Source organism: Centroberyx affinis, unplaced genomic scaffold (assembly GCF_046629955.1).
Source record: "Centroberyx affinis isolate AG114_WGS23_722 - 3 ecotype Tasmania unplaced genomic scaffold, CSIRO-AGI_Caff_v1 ptg000138l_1, whole genome shotgun sequence".
NCBI classification, from domain to species: Eukaryota; Metazoa; Chordata; class Actinopteri; order Beryciformes; family Berycidae; genus Centroberyx; species Centroberyx affinis.
The window spans coordinates 175,492-198,902 of record NW_027278837.1 but is presented as its reverse complement, the minus strand read 5'-3'; the positions used below and the strand labels follow the sequence as shown (position 1 = coordinate 198,902).

The window sequence follows — 23,411 nt, the reverse complement described above, 5'->3', positions numbered from 1 at the left end:
TGACAAGCTGACAGACAGATGCAGTAGTGGACAGAGAGACAAAGACGACTGACTATATCACAGACTGACTACAACTTCTTTCCAAAGATGCAGCCATGTATGTAGCCAAAACCTCCTTGATGAAGCCACAAGGACAGGCAGTCAGAGAGCTAGCTACTCACCAGTCTATCTACTGAAACAGAAAGCTACTCACCAGTCTATCTACTGAAACAGAAAGCTACTCACCAGTCTATCTACTGAAACAGAAAGCTACTCACCAGCCTATCTATTTAAACAGAAGGCTACTCATGAGTCTATCTATCTAAACAGAGAGCTGGCTACTCACCAGTCTTCTCAGTCTTGTGTGGCGGTTTGCTGGGTTCCTGACCAGACAAACAGGGACACGGTCCTTCACATTTCACTGAGGTCACTTTCCCAGACAGACAGCCCTGGAACTCCAGCTTACACTGTAAAAATACACAAAGAATCATGGGTAATGGCATCTATTTGTAGACATTAACTCCAGCTTACACACACAAGGATCTTTGGATATAGCCGCCTTTATACATATGTAGAGGCCTGGAACTCTTACCACACAGATAATGAAGCGTAGTCTTTACATGTTTGATATGTAACTCTAGAAATAATGGGTGTTTTTATGGGTTGGTGATATTATTGATTCTTCACAGAGCAAGGTGAAGGAGTGACTTGCTGAGGCAGGAATCGTCATTTGTCTTCGATGATGAACAGATGTGTCCATTAGGGAGCGAGAGTAGACACACCATTAGACACACAGATGCCCAATGACATTTTATCATTCAGAGAAATACAAACCCAACACAATACAAAAAGAAAATTAACTATTTAGAGTATCACTCTCTTCTCAGATAAGTGAAGGGTAAGAAATTGTTTGGACTGGTTGAGAAAAAAATCCAATCATGAAATCCCTGCAAGAGAAATAATAAAAACTTAAATGGGTTATGTAAATTCTGCCTGTGAGGGGCTGGGGACAAGTGTCGCCAGTGTGAGACCATGACTGTGCATAAAAAACACACACACACACACACACACACACACACACACACACCTCTTTCATTTCCCACATTCTAATTTAAATCCATCATTTCCTCCCTGTCACCTCTTTGATAGCGCTGCTAATGTTGCTTAATGACATTTGTTGACAAAGGAACAGCGCTCTGTCCTGTTCTCCACATATTGAATTAGCTGTGTGGGGAGGGAGGCGGAGAGAGAGAAAGCCCAGGAGATAGATGAGCTCCCCCAGCTTCTACCCAGTCGCTGTCGGCACACTGAGAAGCTCCCACAATCTCTCTGGGTCTGTCGCTCTCTCTCTCTGGGGGTTAATATGGTTTTAATGAAACACTGTTTTAACACCGGTTTGTTTCTTGGTGCAAAAAGAGAGGAGAGGAAAGGAGAGGTGGAGTAGAGGGACTTTCCTCCGTTCTACCTCCTTTTACCCTTGCTTCTTTTCCTCCACTCTCTCCATCATCTAACTACCTTGACATCCCATCTAACTACCTTGGGAGCGGGCGGGGGGTGAATGCAGAAGCAGGGGACTGATGAAGGGAAAGAGACACGGAAAGAGTGAATGAGACTGCAGGAAGAGATACAGAGAAAGAGAGAGATGGAGTTCCTTGTATGGAATCCATCCATGCAGGGTAAGGTAAAAGGAAACAGAGGATAAGAGGGAAGGAAAAGAGCAGAGGCAAGAAAGGCAAAGGCAAAGTAACACACTGTTGAATAGAAACATCTCATTTATTTATTAAGTAAAACAAACCATAAAACGTAGCCATTACAAACATTACAACTGCTAAAAGTTCTGTCCCAGTAGATTTTATTGTTGAAAACAAACGTAATTACTGCTAAATGAGAAAAGGAGAATAAAAGGGAATGGCACACTAGGAGAGGTGGAATGAGAGTCTAAAAAAAGTAATAGAAGAATAAGAGAGTTTGAGACTGAGACTGAGAGGGAGAGAAATGGAAGGGAGCTCTCACCTTGGAGGAGTAGGTGTGACCATCAGATCCACACACAGGGCTGAGCTGGAGCACCGAGCACGGCCTACATTTCCCATGAGCACCAGCTTCGAGCCTGTGTTTGTGGCCTAGGCTGACTTTCCTGGGCTTCACACTGAGAGAGAGAGAGAGAGAGAGAGAGAGAGAGACACACACAAATGCAGAGTCAAATTGAACAAGCATGTAATTTGTGATAAGCTGCAACCATTTTGTATACATATTGTATCTCTGTATCCTGCGGCTCTGTCTGCACAGTGGGTGTTTTTGAAATTCTTGGGACCGACAGACCGACCAACAGAGTGACTTGTACTTGCTAGTCACAGCTAAAAAGCATTTAGAGAGAAATGTTGTGCTTCTCAAAACGTTCTTCAGCACTACTTAGTACAAAGTAAGAACTTTCTAGACTTGTAAAATCAGTGTACTGATTTTCTGTATAGTACCGTTTTTCTGCATGTTAGGGACAGTAGGAGCTCAGAGAAACCTGATTGGCCCACTGAGGCCTTTTCAATATTGAGTGTAATTACATCTGATCCAAATCTGCCAGCAGTCTCCTCTCTAAGTGCTCTCACAGAACGCTGCTGCCTACTGATCCATCAACCAGTGCTGCAACAAGAGCCAGCCGCCTGATAGAACAAAAACCCTTTAGAGAGGAATTAACGTGACAACGGCAAATGATGGAAAGTGAATATCAATAACTGAAATGAACAGGGTGAGATTCCACACCAACACCCAAACTCTTTCTATGTCTCATTCTCTTCCTCTCTTTCTTCATCCACCCTCCTTCTCCTACTCCTCTCTTATCAAGTTGTCCTTCCTCCCTTCTTCTTGTCCTCCTTGTAGCTTGTAAACCCAGCAGAGTAGAAAAGCGCTTAACACGTCTGTGTGTGCTGAAGTGTTGGATTTCCCTGCTTAGGATATCCATGTCTGCTTGAATGCGTGAGGGAGTGTGTGTGTGCGTGTGTCATAGCAGAGTGTATTTGGCTCTCAAAGCAGCCCAGGGGATGCTGCTGTGAAACTCTCACAAACCCAGAGAAACCCATTACAAATGACTGACCACGTATACATACTTGGGTCTGTCTTTTAAAACCAAAAGCTACAATGCTCCTGCTTGTGGAAAAGTGTTATTCTTACTAGCCTTGTTTATTTTAGATATATAAAAATCCAAGAGTCAGATTATCTACACAAGAAGCTACTCGTCTGTGTTAGAAGGTTCGGAGGCACTCTCAGAGGAAGGATTAGACACAAATTAACTCTGACGCATCTCATTTTCAGACTTATAGGGCAGTTTGCCAACATGAAGTAGCCGTGACATCCGACCAGTTCCTCCAGATCATGGATATATTGGAGTTAAGAGGAAGAAGAGGAGGGACGGAGTCACAGGATCAAGCACAGATTGGCAGCCACACCTCTGTCATTTCTGCCCCACCCTCCCGTAATTTCTTTCTCTTCTCACTCTGTCAATCAACATCTCTGTCGGGGTAGGTGGAGAACCCACATCAAATAAGACCACTGGGGTTTTGCTGTAATGGACTGGGAGCCTACTGTGTCAAAATTCATTAGAGAGGTTTGGGAGAGACAGGTTATTATTATGTGTTACAGGTACAGTAATATTCATGATTAAAATTGAAGGGTATGTGACATACCCTTCAGTTATTCCTGAGTAAATGAACAGCGCTATGGTTTGTGATGTAATGCAATCAGAAAGTTTAATGTTCGGTTCTTGTTTTGTCCTGGTGTTGCTCTTATTCAGTACATTGTGGTTTACAAGTGATGTGATTGGTTCTTACCTGTGGGGTGGTTGCTTGTGATTGGTGCAGATGGCTGTCTGGTAGTCATGGCTGACACACACCTTGTGAGGAGGGCAGCGGACCTTCAGACAGGGGTCCTTGGTGGAGTCTGGACCTACAGGGAGAGAGCAGGGACAAACTTAATCTCTCGACTGTGAAAAAAATTAGTTTACGGAAATGGCAAACAAAACCAAAGCAGAGAATCAGCATTAATGGTGAGTCCTATTGATCTCATGGATCAATCTGTTTACCTGGGAGATATCAATCACCTCTGCCGATCCCATGGTCAAACCTTGGAAACTGTCAATATGCTGTGACTGCATGGGGTCAGATCCCAGCTCAAGTCTGTCATGTTTCCATGTCTCTTTACTCTCCTGTCCATTTCTACTGTACTTTCTGATGAATTATTGAAGAATGGACTCCACACTGTAGCAAACCTATACTTTTAGCCTCTATCTTGAACTGAAGATGACTTTCAATTTTCCAACTGGTACATTCTCACAAAGCAGTTATAGAATAGCAATAATAAAATGTATAAAGTAAATGTCAAGTTTTCTGAAGTATCTTAATGAGGACTGTTATTTCTGAGTGTCGACCCTATCATCTTCCACATCAATCTCCATGGTGACATTATCGCCGTGGCAGCGAGGCACAGCTGGCTGCTGTCCAAGGTGACAGAGATCAAAGCAGCTCATTGACTCTGGGCACTGTGTCATTTCATGCTAACAGCACAAACCCACCTACAGGTGACAGACAGAGAAAAAAAGAGAGAAGAAAAATAGAGGGTGGAAGCAGATGATATAAACGGTCAAAAATACAAGGTCACCACGTCAACAACAAGGCCCGTTTGACCCAGCTTGTGTGATGAGAGGATGAGTGAAAGTGTGTTTCATTCAGACGAAAAATGCTGCCTCCCGCTCTGATGGATTCAAGCAGTAAGGGCGAGTTAAGACTGGTTTCATTTCATTTGTCTCCGCTGTGGCACTCAGTTAGATGATAAAAGCGATTCTAGTGGTGGAAATTGCTTTATGTGGTAAGGCTGATTCTGTACGCTATTGTGAATGTTTCATACATCTCCTGCAAATTGTGACTATTTTAGTGAAAGTTGAGGCATAGGTCCTTCTGTGTCACACTTGCATTTGATGCTGCAATATGTTGGTGTGTTCTGTAACTTGCTTGTATCCATATGAAAGTATGGATGGGTCATATTGCTAATAAAAGACACTGAAATCAACACGAAATTAAGGCTAGTAGGTTGTACTGTATGTTACAGAGTGAGCTATGGTCAAAATAGGCTTTGGAAATAACGTTTTGATGTTGTAATAATTAGGCCCCCCCACAAAGATTAAATCCCTGCCCACTGATTTGCATCTAATGCCGGGTCTGGGTGGAAGACCTTTCAGTTTGCATGAAGTGAGGATGAAAGAGGTCAAGCTGACATCAGGCAGTGGGCTCTGGATTGATGGTCATGGTGGACCTGTCAATCAAACGGGCCATATCAGATGTGCGTGAAGACAGTCCTTCATAATGACTAAACAACAACTACAAAGAGACAAGCTAATAACATGAGATCAAAGACAAAGAGGAGAGGACGAGCTCATCTTCCTTTAAACTACACACACATACAGGCCGCATGCCGGCACCATGGTGAAAGCGCTGAAAATGATTTCAAAGCCTAAGCTGATTAAGACTTGTGTTCAGATCAAAGCCCTGTGCTATGTACAAGTCATTAGCATGTGGCTGCTAACTTCACAAGACGAGAGTGGCCTTGTCTCCATTAGGGGCCTAATGGCTTGTGTTTGAGCCACAGCTGGTGTCTGATATGAACAGCGACTAGTCTCTGACCTGATCACACACTGCTGCTGTTTACATGCCGCTTTATTACCGCTAAATCACACTGTTGTGTCAGCCACACACGTAATATCTGTTTATTTGTCTGATCCTAGAGTAAACACATAATCTCATAGTTGGCCATAAGCACCATGAGGGTCTACACACACCTATTATACACACACCACAGGTTTGCATCACTCAAATTGAGAGGGAGACTATTTCTGGTCACAAGGTACTATGCTTCATACAGGGCCTTTAGAAATAAAGTAGAGTCCTATTGCAGAAAAAAGATGGAAAAACACATCAGGAAGTGACAGAGGGAAAATGAGACCCACGCACAAGCAATAAAGATGTCAAAGCTTATTTAGGTAGACTCAAGGGAATAGATTCACAGTGCTGCGTACATCTTTCACAGGGAAGGAACACACTCAGTCATTTCCTGTCTATCTGTGTGTAAATGGGGGTCACACACCTACCGACATGCAAAAACCCATAAACAAGCACATGTGTCTCACATTTCTCTAGGATGCAAGCTTGGCGAGGTGATATGTCAACCCTCCTCCTGATATCTGTCTGTTTTGCGGCGTGTTTCTATCTTCTGTTTATTTGGGCCGGGCCTCGACTCCATCTATCAGCGCTGGAGGAAACTCATCTGATTTCTCTCCTCTTCAAAATGACTTTGTCACCGTGAGGAAATGAGAGATGGGGGGAGGAAGAGGAGGAGGAGAGAGAGGAAAGGAGGGAAAAGGCAACTTAAGATGAGTGCGTGCCAGAAGCAATATAAAATCAGACACACCAATGCACAAGTGAGTGTAGTGAGTGTATGTACTGATACAGACACAGGAGCTGGGAGGAGCCAAAGAAGATCAGCAAAGTAAGGGATGAGAAGTGAAATGACTGGATGTCTGAACTACAGAAGAGAGGACAGCAGAAAGAGATAGTGACAGTGATGAAGAGGAGAGGGGGGAAGATGACAGGAGAGGTCAGGAGAGGAGAGGAGTGGAGTGGCACTGAAGAATGAAACAACAGGAGAAGATGGTATAGAAAAGAGGAGAGTTTTATCCATTGAAGGCTTGAGTGAGCAGCACTGATTGATTAACTAACCAATCAATTCTATTACAGGGTCACTGCACCACCGCTCTCTCCATTCCCCTCTTCCTCCCTCATCTCCCGTTTCTTTCTCTCCACATTCACCTCTATTCTTTTCCCTGTTTAATTATTCATAAAACGTAGATACATAGAATTTAATAAAAACTTCACAACTTCACGACAGCATCCCGCATCTCATTATGGAAGGCATGTATACTTTATGAATTATTATTATTATTATTATTATCTTCCTTTGTAGATAACGTAAATAAATATTCGTAATAGTTTCTCACATTTCCAGAACCACGGCAGATACCATGACAACTCTATCAGGGGATCTGAATGAATGAGGTTCCCAGTTGTTGTTAAATGAGAGGAGAGGTTGCCAAATAAACAAGTGTGGGTGTATGTGTGTGGTGTGTGTGTGTGTGGAAATTAATGTGGTGGTTCTTCATCAGAGGCTGCTTGGTAGTGAGGCTGTGAAAAACAACGCTTTGAGTGACTTAGCTGATAAGAGAGGAACAGAGAGGAAAAAGGATATGGGCTGAAAGTATGTGTGTGTGTGTGTGTGTGTGTGTGGGTGGGTGGGAGACGGGGGCGGTGGCATGGTACAAGTAACAGTTCTGGTAGACAGATGGTACAGTGATATGGTACAGTTGTGTAGAACAGATGAAGAAGTACAGTACACACAAAATCCGGGTCTGATATAGTTGACAAAATATAAGAGTACAGTTGCGATAGACACTGAGTTTAATTTATCAACCAATATAATACCAAGTTCATACTACAAAATATCTATATTCAATCATAAACACCTCATCTGCAGATTGGCACTGAGCCATTTTATGTTGTATTTGGAGTATCTATCATTCTAACAATGCTCCTCTTCTTTATATAAGAAATGCCTTGTTTGTCTTCCAGTTTGTTCACATAACTGAGAGAAAATAGTCGTGTGTAGGTGAATGGTAATAAAGTCAGCATGTTGGTGTTACAGTGGATACCAATGGGGGGTTGGCGCACTACCTATTTCTGACATTTTTCTTAGAATTATGTGTAATTATTCATATAAAGAGCACTGTCGGAATAGAGAACCCCCTCTTCCCGTTTCTATTCACTGCACATTGTGTGTCCATTCCCCTGACTGTGGATGAAGTAGGTTCATATATTGACTTTCCATCCACCTCCACTCTCTCTACAGCACAGTCTACAGCACAGACCCTCAGGGAGCCACAAGGCAAACACAGCCAGCCAGAAGAGAGCTAGAAACACGGATGACAATACTCACCTAGCATGGGAAATGAAGCGGCTCATTCCAAAACTCCAATTATACACGTTGGAAAGGACACCTGAAATGCCTACATTTTATTACTCAATATTTTAATAGCTAAGGTTATTTTTTTCTTTTCTTTCTTACATAAAGTCTTTGAGAGTAGATTTTTGAAGTATTTTTCCTCACTTTTAATGACATTCCATAATTGGTTTCCACTCCAGTAGGCATTTTGTCTGTATGGTTGTCACTTATTCGGCTTTCGGAAAGAAACTCTTCAAATTGACTTCAGCTATGAGGAGTGGCTGTACGGATTTATAGAGCTAACATTGCTTGTATACATAGTATCTTAAGGTTACTTCACCGTACTATGTGCTGACAGCCTTCATTCACACAGAGGGTATGTTGTGAGTGTAAAGTCACAGATTTCAGACGGTATGTCGGACTACATCCACTGATGCAGATCCCCTCTCCAGCCCTCTGGCTACTGTAGGAGTTTATTGTAAAGACTGAAATTTGTATACAACAAACTCCCACACACCAATCGTGTGGTTTTCTTGAAATAACAGCTGACACAGACGTATAGGCACTGGCAGAGTTAGAATCAGCAGACAGTCATTAAATCATAAAGTAAAACAGTAAAGGACATGCTTATGATATATAAAGTCATGGTTTTGATCCCTGCTTCCACTGGGAAAAAGATAGAATATGGATACAGTTACTGAATCAGTTTTAACAGCATTAGTAACAGCGGTGCTCTAGAATTGTAATGCAGTTCATCAATTTGAACTACAAATATATCAGTTTTTCATGGAGTCAAGGTGTTACAAAACCTCATTTCAGGGAGGGATCATTCCAGAATGATCCAGGCATTAAAAACATCCCCATTACCATTTAATTGCTGCAACACTTCCAACTGGGCTCCTGGCAGAGAAACGCATTACAGCCCAAGCTTTAAAATTTCATTACAAGAAAGGTTAAGCGTGAAACACCTTCCCCTCTCCGGAATCTGGACTCATCCACTTTGTATTTATTTCTTTATTTATTTTAGTAATGTTCTTTCAGAGAGAGAAAAAAAGATGGGTAAAAGGCGAGGTGAAGACGAAACATTCTTCCCATGTCCTCTAATGCTGGATGAAGGCCAGAATGGAGAGCTGTTATTGGATAATAAAAAAGTCAGAGTCCAATAGGAAAGGCCATATCGCCAACATGCCCTGTCAGAGAGAAGAGGGTGACCTCAAATTAATTGCTACTGAGCTGGACATGGGTCAACAGGGTGTTTTTACAGTGTGTGTGTATGTGTGTGTGTGTGTGTATGTGTATGTGTGTGTGTGTGTGTATGTGTGTGCGTGTGTGTGTGTGAGTGTGGGTATACTTCTAGCATTGTGAGTACCAGTCTGAGTTTTAGACCTTCGTAGTGAGGACATTGCCGTTAGGGAATGAATGTTGTAAGTGGAAGGTCCTCATAAGGATAGAAGTACAAGGATGTGTGTATGTGTGTGTGTGTGTGTGTGTGTGTGTGTGTGTGTGCACGCGTGTGTGTGTGTCTTCATCAATATCACATCCTTCTTTGCTCATTGTTCTCCCCAGTTATTGCCTTTGAAGAGAAAATAAACAAGTTTAAGATTAAATAAACGAGCGTTTCAACAAGCGTTCCCACAGGAGAAATTCTGACTGTTATTTGAAAAATGAGCATCACTTTCAGGCTTTGATACACTAATTAAAAAGGTGTTTCTCCTGTTTCACCTGGGGGGAATGCAGAGAAAGAAAGAACCAGATTTGGAGGGTATAAAATCCCCTTCTCTCTGCTTTGTGAGCGTTCCTCTGGGTGCGACTGTTTGGCCTGCGAGAGGCACTGGAGCGAGGGATGACAGAGAGGAATGATGGAGGGATGAAAGCACAGAGAGAGCCTCTGGGAGGATGGAGTGATAGAATGGAATTAGACATCCAGAAAATTAATTATTGAAAACATGGCAAAATAATATCAGTGTGGATGTAACTGAGGAACAGGGAAGATAAACAGAGGCCATTTCAGATTGAATGTCAGGGAAGAAACCCCAGTGGCTTATGGGAATAAAATGTCTGGAGAGAGAGAGAGAGAGAGAGAGAGAGAGAGAGAGAGAGAGAGAGAGCGAGCGAGCGAGAGAGAGACTTTGCTCTAAGTTTTCATGGAGGCTCTCTATCCATTTACAAACAGTGAATATTCAATATGTCCAACCTACATTACACAGAGAATGTGTAAAACTACAATATACAGAATGAATTTTTTGAAAGTTGTTTTGCGAAAAGCAATGCTTTTTTTAAGGACCATTATGAAAGTAAAACCAAATGGGCTTTGGGAGGAAGCTTCACGGCAAAGGAGGAAGTCGGATCTCCCTTGAGATTTGCTCAGTTCAGTCTTTATTATAATCCCAGAGGGAAATATGGTTTGCAGCAAAATCCATCACAAACACCAACACACATAGACATAGTGCAAGCACATAACAACCATTAAAAATAAATAACAAACATCACTCAAACACTGCAGCAGTCAAAAGTGAATGAATAACAGAGTTCCTGGCACTGGGGATGAAGGAGTGTTTGTATGGGTTGCTTCTCATTCTAGGAAGGGAAGAGCAGGGAACTCTGCATACAGAGGCTGATTGCAGTCTGAGAGAATGGACTGAGCTTTCTGCATGACTCGTCTGTCAAATAGATCAGGCAAACACATCTGCCTGACTCCAATCCTTTTCCCACTTTGCCATTCAGGGCATTCTTCTACTTGACACTCACGGGAGAATTCACAAAAGGATTGCGTGGCTTTTGCTGATGCTAAACCTGTGCAAATAAGACAAAAAGAAACTGTAATTCACAAATCACTCGCAAAGGGTGAAATCCACCGCTAACTGCGCTGCCATGCAAATAGTGTCTCGGTGCTCCTGTGCTATTTGCACGTATTTAAATGAGGTAATATGCATACATTTGGCGCAAAATTGGCCCCTTTCAATGCAAATGAGCCTCATTTCAAAAACAGTCCAATTCACAAAGATTGGCGCTAATTGCCACACGCAGTTACAGTGAAATTATTAGCGTCTTCAGAGAGTTGGTGGTAATTGAAGCGCATTTATAAGGGGTTCAAGTTCAAGTTCAAGTTCAACTTTATTATGATCCCAGAGGGCAATTGTTTCGCAGGCCAAAAGCAACACAGCAATAGACAACACAAAGAACAATACAAAAGTAAAAAAAAAAAAAAAAAAAAAAGACATAATCAAACACACATCGCAGTGGGTTGTAGTCTAGGGTAAAGTGCATTACAGTAACGTATTACTACAGCAAAGTGCAAGTGCCTATCTATTTAACAAGCTAATAGCTGTTGGAACAAATGAGTGTACTTGTGTTTGTTTTAATCCTCGGTATCTTGAAACGGGTACCTGAGGGGAGAGTCTGGAACTCTGAGTGTAGTGGGTGGTCAACATCAAGAAGGATAGCATGGGCTTTCTGCAGGGCTTGTCTCTTGAATAATTTGGGCAGACCAGCCTGACTGACTCCTATAACCTTGCTGCAGTGCTTCACAATCCGGCTAGGAGCGTTTTTACTTTTCACACAATAAAAGATTTGTAAAACATGGTCACTAGTGTCTTGTCAACATTGAAAGCCCTCAGTTTCCTAAAGCAAAACAAGCGTTGTTGACCCTTCTTACATAAGACATCAGTATTTGTGTCAAAGCACAGTTTGCTGTCGATGACAGTTCCCAAATACTTATATGTCTCGACACTCTCCACCACCTGGCCCTTGAAAGTGGTATGTATAGGAGCCAGGTGTTTTCGTCTAAAATCAATGGACATCTCCTTGGTTTTGGTTACATTAAGCTGTAAAAAGGCAGCATCACACCAAGCAACAAAATCAACAACAACTGGACCATGGCCTGTCTCTTCCTCCTCCAGTAATCTGATAATAACAGAATCGTCAGCAAACTTCACAATGTGTCTGTTTTCGTACTGGCTACAACAGTCATTTCAGGGTGTCAGGGTGTCACGCCCAGACTTTCCAGTGATCATGGCAGCAGTGATTGTAGCAGGCGTAGGCATCGTAATGCAGGCGTGCTCGTGGGTGGATATTTCGAAGGAGAATATCACTTGTTGATTTAACTGAGAATTGAATTGAATTGACCTTGCAAATGTCTCTGCAACAATTCCACCTTTGTGTGACCTAAAAAATAAAAATGTCTGTAAATACAGTCTGTAAATAATATTTTGACATTATTATTATTATTACTACTATATAACTTTAACACAGATTGCTTCACAAACAAAAGCAAATAAATCAGTACAACCAAACAATCAATGCAACTCAATTTCTCACTCTGAAAATATTTTCACTTATCTCACTCGTCAGCACAGTGGGCCTTATTTTGGCCTAAAGATTCAGCACCATGGACAGCTCAGCTCAAACTCATTTATTTTGGGATGCAGTGAGCTGCAATGACAAAGGATGCGGTGACAGGATGCAATTGTGTCATGAAAAATAAATGAATAAAGCTTCCCTACATGCCATTTTTGAAAATACATGAGAAAAAAATGAATAAAAAATAAGGTTATTATATAAACGAATAAACTAATTATTTCTTCCCTTTATATTGCACTATAGTTATATACTATAACACTATAATTGCACTATAGTTATTACTACTTCCCTCTAATAACAATAATAATAATAATAATAATAATAATAATAAACATACCTTCACAGTCCTGTAACAGACACTCGCCTGTGTCAATTCCCCAAACGTAAGTTTTGAGGAATGCCTCTGCACCTCATCCGTCAGGACTTGCAGCTCGCGGTCTAAAAAATTCATTTTTCTCTTTCTCTCTGCCATTGTCCTGCCTACTGTGTTCTTGGCGCAAAGGCAACATTTATATTTTGCCACATTGATAATTGCAATCAGACGCAAAACAAATTGTACTCAGTTACAACACATTATGGGCGTGTTTGCGCTGGCATATCATTAGCGCAATATCTTTTGTGAATCGGCCCTTGAGACGGAGCAAACAGCGGTTGCAAATGATACGCAATTCATGGTGCTATTAGCAGCCGCAATCCATTCTTTGTGAATTCGCCCCTCAGGTTAGCAAACCAACATATCATAGAAAAACAAAACTGGCTCGATATGAGAAAATATTTCCATGAGGGTCTTATCAACATTGAAAGACTTAACCTTCCTTAAACAAAACAGGCCTTGTTGACCCTTGATTTGATCTGAGGGATTGGCCATTGGTGTGGCACGCATGCACCCACACACACACAAACACAAACACACACACACACACACACACACACACACACACACACACAGCATCAGCTGCCAGCTGACTACTGTCCTGTTTGGACAGTCATGGACAGAGAGAGTGAAATAGTTGCCAGCAAGCCTGGAGACACACTAGACAACTTCAAATCCAAAATGATTTTGAAAACGCATTACATCACACACATAATGGATTTCACCGATTTTTTGTTGAATATACTGTATGCTCACACACTTAACGATATAACTGATATTGTCCTGCTGAGTCCAAACACGACACTCATGTCGGGACCTGTAGTCTCACAGGAACTCACACAATCCAATGTGCATTAATATGCGCTAGAAAACAAACGAGAATATGGGTAAAGTGGCTAGGGAACAAAATGGAATGTACTTTCCAGTGAGAGCTGGAGGTGAGCAGGCTTCATTTGAAAAACGTTAGGGTAGTAATTTACATTCATTGTAGGACAAGGGTTCCTACAACAATTCCTTTAAGCTTTTAAGTTCAAGGAATTTAAAGATACACGTTATTACCATTAACATAAAATTTAATATGACACTTCCGACTAGAGGTGCACCAATACCAATTTTTCTGAACCAACATCAGTACTACCTTATTAAGTAGACTGGCTAATATGAATACCAATCAGAGTACCACTCAATTAACATCCATGCTACCCAATATTGGTCCATTATAAAACAACATAGCAACAGCAAGTGTTTCATTTGATCAAAATAGGCACTGAAAAATGTGTGACAATCCCCAATCAAATAAAAGACAATGCTAATTTTTAATAGGCCTATAAAGTACCTAAGTGAATATAATGTAAGGGGGATTCTATGGTGAATGAAAGAAAAAAATAAATCACCCAAAAAAGTCCTTTTCGCACTATATTTATTCAAACATTACTTAATTATTATTTTTGCAGAAAGTGTGATAAAATTTACACTTTTGTTTTTAAGGCAGAATCGCTTCACAGAAGAAAAAACAAAAAAAGGACAGAGGAAAGGACACTGCACTTCCTCAGCAACCAATCAGGCGCTTGAGACACACCTTGTATTTATCAGGGCAAAATCCAGGAGGTTTCAGAGACATGGCTGATATTGTTTACACAGAAAGCTCTGCAGGGGCTGTTCAATAAAGCAGGAGCCTGTCAGGGGTCTGGAGATTTACTGCCTGATTTGACCATTTTAAAGATTGAAGAAGAAGACAGGGGTTGAACCTGTGGCTCTGTGACCAGTGTGTGAGCTAAAGACTGATGCCTGAGGCAGGGTTACCTTTGTGTGTGTTTGTGTATGTGTGTGTCCTCATGCATGCATGCAGGCAGGAAGGTTATATTTTTCCTATTACAGAGGCAGCTTTGATGCCTGCTATCGAAATCCCTGAGAGAAAACACATTGACTTCTGAGAGAAACAACTAGCCGTTAGCTGCTGACAGACAAGGACTTGGTGTTAGTTTGACCTTTAATTCAATGGCACTGAAAATTTCAATGAAAGAATACAAATGACTGATGGTATGTGTTAGAGACTGCTCATCAGGGTTTTCCTGGCTAAAAAGAGGCTTAGTTTATAGACATTTTGGCATGGACTAACATAACACTCTCCCATTTGATTCTTTAAACTTTTAAATCCAATTTTATTCATATTTCCAAGGCTAAGAGGACTGGGACAGGTCCATCAGATGGTCAGTATTAATTCATCACTTACTTTCCAACAGGGATCTTTGTAAGTGTCTGGGATCTCGCACTTTGACTCCATGAAAGATGATTGGCATTGCCTTCACAATTTCAAGTACTAGTGCAGTGCCCGTTCACAAAAAAAACAACACAGAATAGGCGTAGGCTATCAGTCGCTTGCTTTGAGCCCCGCTGCTGCACAGAGCACTGTTCGCTTGTTTATTCAAAGTTTATTAATATTGAACGTGTCGCGTGTCCAATCCAACACTGCACGTCCTTGGATCCCCAGCAATACATCCGCAAGTAGATCAGATGAATGGTTCTTGAGATATGCGAAGGACACACATACAGATGGAGATTCCTTGCTTTATAGTATGATTCCTTTTGTTATGACAGGATAAGCTCAATTTGTAAATTGTTATGATTAATAATTTTTTTTTTTTTAGATTGAATCAAATGTCATTATGCAATGATGAAGATCCCTGTCTGTCTGTCTGTCACTCTACAAACAAATTGCACACTTGCAACATTACCATGGCTTTTTGCCGTTTTTCACTTCATTTTCAAAGGTTTAAAGAAGTGGTTCACTTTGGCTCGCTCCACCTGCCACCTGTTGCTGCACCCGGCTTCCTCTCCTGTCATTACTGATAGAACGTCATGCACCCTCTGTGGGTGGAAGGCTTAATCACATCACAATCCACTCTTGCAACTCTCTTAAATAGGCTTTTATTTAAATGCAATTTTCGAGTCAATTCAAATTAAATTTTCAACATTTTCCTGAGGCGGCTCAAAATTACGGTTAGGCAGCCCGCCCAAGATTTTACAATACAGAAAAAACCCTGCTCACTGTCTGGTTACCTGAGTTATTTAAACTGGGATCACTCTCTCACCTGCACAGACAGAGGCAGATAAGAGCGGTCTGCTTTGTTGCATTTGGCCTGGTGCCTCACCTTCAGTGTCAGAGATAATTGTCTTTGGAACTCTGCCAACATTTGAAGCAATATTCCAGTTAGTTTCAACATGGGGGTTATTCAGCACTTGACCGCCATGAAAAACAAACTACTGATCAAGATTGGATGCTGGACGAGTTTGTAGCGTTCAGATTCTTACATTCATTTGAATGAGGCCACAAAAATAGCCTGAAAACTTACATTTAACACGTTCATGAACAGATTCAACAACAGATTCAACAGATCAATTGACTGTTACCAAATAGCATTTTTATTGATAGAAGAGAACATAGCGGAGGGATACTATTTAGGATAGATAATTCCTAAGACCGGATCTATTTTTATTTTTTTAGTGTAAACCAAGAATAAAAATGCAAAATGAGGACGGACCCAGGTCTTAAAAGTGGAATATGTTGTTGAATCTGTTCTCAAACATGTTAAATGTAAGTTTTCAGGCTCATTCAAATGAATGGGAGGTAAAAATCCAAACGCTACAAACTAATAAATAATAAACTAATAACCTAGATCATGCACTCGGATGCACATAGGACGCCATGTGCATCCGATCTAGGTTATTAGTTTATTTTCATGGAGGTATTATAACTAGTATACTGTATGCCTTACATGCAAGTCTATTATCCATCCAAGCAGGATGTGAGGGTGACTCTACAGGCAATAACTTCTCATTAACTCTCTGCCTCTCCATGCCGACCTGCGGTAAACATCTCTCTGTCTGTGTCTTTCTCTCAGCGGACCAGCCCCAGCATGTATAGTCTGCAGTGCATCCTGGGATAGCATAATGCTAATAAGCAGCAGACGGACGTCGTGCCTGTGAGTCAACAGACAGATTATTTGGCACAGACTCTGTAATGTCCTTTTCCCTACTGGAGTTTGACACAGCTAGGCACCCAGCTTCCATTCAGCCCTGTGTTAATTAAGGCACAGCAGCGCGACTGGGAGGCCATTCTGGCTCCAGGCTGTAGACCTCCTCCAGAGACAGTCCAGGGCTATGGGACTGTACTGAACTCCCACATCACTGCAGATTGACAACTGACTGAAAGTCTCTCTCTGTTTCTCAGAAATCATAGTCTGTTTCCTTTTCCTTCAGCGGTATTTCAACTTTTTCTTCCATCTCATTTATCAGCCTTTTATTTTCCTCAGTTTTTTGTCTTTCATTATTTTCCTGCAGTTTATGCACATTCCTGTTTGACTTTCTTGCTGCTTTCCCTATTTCTCTTCACTTTTCTTTCCTTGCCTCACTTTCCTCACTTGCTCTCCTTTCTCCCTCCTCAGTTTTCTGTCTCTCCCTTTCCTCCATATCTCGCTCGCCCTGTGTAATCTTTTTTGCTGAGGTTAAATATGGTAATGTTGGCCATGCTGCAGTACTCCTTATGGTGCTGGCGTCAGTGACCTAGGAGGCCAGAGTTCACCTGTAATGACTGACCAATTATAGCCAGTGAGCAGAGCAGAGAGTCTAGATTGGAGCTGGTAGACTTATAAAATATTGAACAGTCTCTCTCAGGACTGCCTAACTCAGATATACACAGAGCACAGAGTCATTTATTCAGTCTGACTCTCTTTGTATCTCTGTCTCTTATACATGCTTTAGAGTAGTCTGCCTTGGAGGCCATCTCTCCGTAGGCTTTTTCTCTGTGACTCAAATATACAGTCTGATACTGCAGTCTAGCATGTTAGTCTGCTATCCAGTTTGCCAGTCTGTCAGCTACTTAGAGGTTAAGATACATGTCAATTCACCAAACCAAACAAGGCTAATCCAGGACACACACACACACACACGCAAACACATGGCCTGCAGGTAAATTGAGTGGTAAGCAGCATTCATTTCAATAGCATCTTCTCATGGAAGGTGACATGACACTCACAACTAAACTAAAGATGTAATCTATTTTCAAACTGCCTAAAATCTCTCCCAAGAGGACTGACCAAACATAAACCAATAAAATACAATTGATATTACATTTGATGATCTCTAACAACCAAAATCTACAAAGGATTTCAGTCCATTATGTCTAGATTAGTTTATTAGCCTCTGCTAAACTACAAGCCCAAAAGCCTGAACTGAAGCCATGTTAGCCTTTGTAATCTCATGTTACTATAAATACTCTGTTTTGAGGAGGTCGATCTTTAAACCAGCGTATTACTGCCCACACGTTAACTGCTGCTAAATCCCATATTACAGCTTTCATGTTAGCATCCACTAACAGACCATGATGTTAGTATTGAAGCTAGCTGGCTAAAGCTCCATATTACTGAGGGGCTAGCTTTGATCCTCCTGTGTGAATTAGCCATGCTTTATCTGACTCCGATGACAGGCTGTGGGCTTGGTTATCTCTCTCCTCCATACTGACATCTCTCCACACTAGCTGAGACATGGTGGAGTGATAATTGTACTAAATGCTGTTGTATTACACTCACATGTCGATAGCTATCACTTCTTAATGGGAACTGTAACTGAGACAGTGGCAGTTCCGAACAATTTGAGTTCCCTCCATATGCTCACACACTCTTGGATTAAGAAGTAAAGGGAAAATATGACGTTTTTCTGAAACATAAACAATCTTCACTAAATCATTTGGTACTCATAAACCTCGGGCTGCCGTAATGTCAAGTTTCTTGCGCTACCATCAGACTGCAGTTTTCAACAATAGCAGACCAGCAGTAAGTTTATCTAGTTCTATTAAAAGTCAATAAGGCAACTAGGATTTTTATGCCAAGAAATCAATAATAGAAGATGTTCAAGATGTAAATGTTCATGGGCTCATTAGCATACAGTCTGTTTTCCCCACAGCAGCAGGTCATCCTAGTTCCATTCTAAGTTAATGAGACAAAGAGAATCTTAGAGCTGAGGTCACAAGCCGCAACTGTAATAATGCTTCTGTGATGTAATGCTACTAGTGACACTCACCATCCTGTACTGTCCTCTTGTCTGGGTCAGTGTGGGCTTTGCTGCCTGGCTCTCCATGTCTGCCGGGCCGGACTTCTGTCTCTGGAGAACACAACCAACAAAACCAGCAGGTTAGAACCACAATAAGTTAAGCTAACCAGTTTGCCAGTCTGTCAGCTACTTAGAGGTAAATATACATGCCAATTCACCAAACCAAACAAGGCTAATCCAGGACACACACACACACACACAATTTAATTTACACAATTTAATCTGTTTAAATGCACTATATAGCCTAGACCCTTTGACACTTAATTCTTTAAAACTTTTAAGACTTTGAAAAGAACCATTATTGCAGCATTAGTACCAAAAGATGTATAGAAAACACAAACCAGTGGGAAAAGGTGAATCCTTTGAAAAGTAAGTAAACCACATTGCTAACACATCTTTACACAGGAGGAACACACACTTTGCTGTGAGCAGTGGAATTAACAACCTCAGATTACTTATTCATACACCTCATTTATTCATTGGCCAACAAGGATTTTTTTTACCAGGCACTGACAGGTCCCGCTTATTCTTAATTCTGCACGCTCCCCTGAAGGACTGGGTAAAGATAGACAGAAAACTGATTAGAGTGGTAGAGGTAAAGGAGTGGGGTCTTGCAGAGGTTTGGCAGGGTCACTGCTGGGTGTGAGGCCACTGTGACCAATGTTTTTTTTTTTTTCCCCACAATGAAATCAGTGGAGGGACTATAGATCGGCCCCGGTCCGTCCGTCTGTCCGGCACAATATCTCTGATGCCGCTGATCAGATCTTGACAAAACTTTGAGGAATGATTTATCTCATTGCTCCATTGTGCCATTTAAATTTTGCACTGATTGGCCTAAGGGGGCGCTACAAAATTTGTTTACTTGTCACTGATTGGCTCAAGGGGTGCCTGCATCATTCGTGCATCGTGTTTACTTGTGTAAATCAAGCTTTGCCCTTCCTGTTCCTGTTTCCCTGACTTCCCTCTATTCTTTTCACTATTCACCCCCTCTTTCAATTCTTTCCCTCCAACAATTCCTTGTATTTTCTCATCAGAGAATGTCTTTATCTCAGAGTTATCTTGTCCTGTCTAAGGCTTCCTTCTCTGTAGGCCTTTTATGTTTTTTCTATTGCCTCCATCTCCCTGTCTCTCTCTCTCTCTTTCTCTCTCATCTCTTCCCCCAAGTGTCACTTTGACATCCTGGCATTTAGCCTGAAGACTGCTGTGATCTTTACCAAACACTCTTTACTCATTTCCTCAGATGTTTTTTTTATTTTTTTATCTTGATTTACTGTGATCCACTTCTGTTGCCTGGAGAGCAGAAGCATCAGGATCTGACACGCACACGCATGCACGCACACACATACATGCACACACACACACGCACATTTCTGCCTCTATTTTATCTGGAGTGTATGCTTTGTTTACCTCAACTAAAACAGCCGGTTCAGCACCGCTCACACATCGCAGAGTCGGAGCTCCATCGATTCACAGCTTCATTTTGGTCTGAGCTTGTGTTTGTTGTTGACTTTGGTTCTGCCTTGTAAATTAGGAGTGCAGGGCAGTAAAAATCAATTCTAGCTGGAGATTCACTATACTTTCTGTTGCATTTGCTATATTACCCGCCTCTCCCCATCTCTCTGTTACCTCCCCATTCATTGCTTGCCATCCTTTCGATTTGAATAGGATTTAGTTGACTTTATCTTACATGAGTGGTCTGTTTGCTAAATTAACAATGCCCTTGGTGGTTGTGTGTGTATGTGTGTGTGTGTGTGTCAGCAGGCTCCACAACACTGATTATTGTGTGTGACCGGGTAATGTGATGCGGGTTCATATTAAGTGTGTTTGTGTGGTGTGAGAGTGTGTGTGTCTCTCTCTCTCTCTCGCTCCATTTGTGTGATAGTGATACACCACTGCAAGCGCTCGCCTCTTTGAAGCAGGGAGATAAGAGCTGAGCTCGAGGTCACGGGTGTTGATATTGAGTCACATTTTATGATGTGGCCAACAAGCCATTAAAATCACAGCAGTAAACAATGCATAGAGAACGCCCGGAGAGCAAGCTACAAACCGTCGGCACATTACAATAAAATGAGACACATTTGTTCTTGCTCTGACACCCGCTACATTTTACAGGCTCTGATACAGACTTGAGGTGCCCGATCTTGTTTGCTATGTTCTTTGTTTCTTTCTCTTATTCTCTCTGTCTCTCTCTTCGATCCTTCAGGAGAAGATCAAATATTATGACAGAGAGAGAGCACTAAAATGAGGGATGGAGGAACTGGGGGTAGAGTAGGGATGAATGGAGGGGTGGAGGGTGACTGAGAAATGGAGAATATCTTGAGCCAAAAGAGGCAGATATTTCTGTCTGAGTGGATTGATACACTAATGTATCAATTAATAACTAATGTAAAATGTTGCTCGTCAGTGCATATATAGAGACTGTAACTGATGCCTGGATGTGGCAACCAGTGCCAACTAATACCAATCTGGCAATCCTGGATGGACTTCAGAATACATCAGGCATTGATCCTGTCTCTCTGTTTCAGCTGGCAGTGATAGCAACCTCAAAGTGAGAATGTACTCCGACTGGGCAATGTGATGAGGTCATTAACCAACCAGACACTGTAGCTTAAAGGAAAATTCATCCCTCGGATACTCTTACACTGATATACAGTACAGTATATCATCAGTCCATGATGTTTGCAATGCATTCCAGGAGTTATTTTGTGACCATTTTGTTGAACCCACTTTCCCTCAACATGACTTGTTGCATTCAGCTGTGACTGCAGTATGTGTGTATGTGACTGGAGTAAAGTTAGCTTGATATTGAGTATTCAGTTTTCCACCTTCAACAACTTGTAGAACAAACAAGCAAAAACACATTCATGACTATATTTGAGATTACTAAAAGAGGAAGAATACTTTACAACCACTGTTTTCAATATTTGAGAGGGTATTTTTCTTATGCAACCTTCAGTTAATGTGGAAAACAAGCTACTGAAATGTGAATGTATTCATTCAGTAGAAAAATATTTTTCTCAAATGTTGAAACCATTGGTTGCAAATTGTTCTTCCTCTTGCAGTAATCACAAATCTATTCATCAATGTGTTTTCCTTGTTTGCTTTACAAGTTATTGAATGGGGGGAAACAATAGCCACTGAATATCCAATATCAAGCTAACTTCACACAGGTTTTTATGGGGTGAGAGCAATAGTGGTACTGCTAGCTGTTGTTGCCAGTGGAGGAAAAGTGAGAGTCACGGCCCTTATGCAGATGTGTTGCAGGATGGATTATTGAGGCTACTGTCGGTGGAGAAGCTAGTCTTTCACTTCTACAATGGATTTTGTCCCAGTATGATTGTTGAACATTGGTGCAAAATAGTGAGTCTAGAAAGAAGCTCTCAGCTCATTGATTCTGAGGATTTTTTTCTCCTATTAAATTCCATTGTAGCTGCACTGGAAATTCCTCAATGTGATGTTGTGCCATTTACATGTGGCCAATTATCCACATGAGTAAGAAAAATACACCACCAAACAACAAAATGGACCCAGTAGTGCATCGCCAATAGCTATTTTTTTTAACAGTGTTAAAGTGTTGCTAAAGTGTGCTGGATTTTTCTTTTTAACAGTTTGACTCCTCTGGACTGCTTGTGATAATGACGCACTGCCTGCTATTTGTAATCTTCCGTTTGACTCCCTTCACCAGATAATGCATAACAAATCACAATCTTATAAATCTATTGGACATGCCCATATACAAGAGCGCAGAATGAAATCACACGTCCAGAATACTGATTCTAACATCAGCCTTGTTGACAAGACAAGTTATCTGCTGCCAAGGACTCTTCCTCTCGTGTCTCTCTGCTTAGACTCAGAGGCCATTTCAGGGCAACGGTCCCAACCATTACGGATGGGGCAGAGCAGAAAATAAAGCAGGTCCAGAAAATCTGGAACAAATAAATACATTAAAAATAAATTAATTAATCAGACTTTGACTCTGGGAAAAGGTGGAGCAGACATGGAGGATTTTATCATTAGCTGGACACTGGAATCCAATCAGGAGCTGTGGATACTAGCTGGACAGGAGGAGGCACGGCCTGGCCATGGACACCATGGATACAGGATATATGACACCGCAGTTTTTTTGTGATTGTATGTGTATGCGGCTTTGTGTTTGTCTCCTTGCACGAGTGTGTGAGATTGTTTGAGATCGGGTCCGTTTTGCCTCCTTCCTGTAAATGGGAAACGATATAAATGTCAGGACACGGTGACATTTTAATGGCTACAAGGCAGCTGCTCCAAATGTAGATTGTTGCACTCAGTCACAAGTGGGGCAGAGAGCAAGGGCAACCACTTATGTGTTTGTGTATACGTTTGTTTGTGTGTGTGTCTACACAAGCCCAACAGGCATTTGAAATGAGCAAGGGTATGTGTGATCCTTGTGTGAGTGTGTGCCACCTATAGTCCAGTTGGGACTTTAAGCAATTCATTCTAATGGTCCCAGTTTTTGACAGTAGAGTGAAAATGATGCTATCATGCTAAAATGGTTTGTTGTGAAATACGTCATATAAGGTTGCACAAA

The 23,411-nt window shown here is 41.5% G+C and overlaps 1 protein-coding gene across 1 annotated transcript in view; it reads right to left on the bottom strand.

Moving 5' to 3' along the window:
- LOC139653891 (testican-1-like) overlaps window positions 1–23,411 on the bottom strand; it is an 87,136-nt gene that overhangs the window by 22,930 nt on the left and 40,795 nt on the right. Inside the window, exons 4-7 of the mRNA XM_071530902.1 lie at window positions 18,821–18,901; window positions 3,798–3,912; window positions 1,993–2,125; window positions 326–446 (exon numbers count right to left, since the gene is read on the bottom strand). Of these exons, the coding sequence (XP_071387003.1) occupies window positions 326–446; window positions 1,993–2,125; window positions 3,798–3,912; window positions 18,821–18,901 (450 nt within the window). The remainder of the gene's footprint in view (window positions 1–325; window positions 447–1,992; window positions 2,126–3,797; window positions 3,913–18,820; window positions 18,902–23,411) is intronic.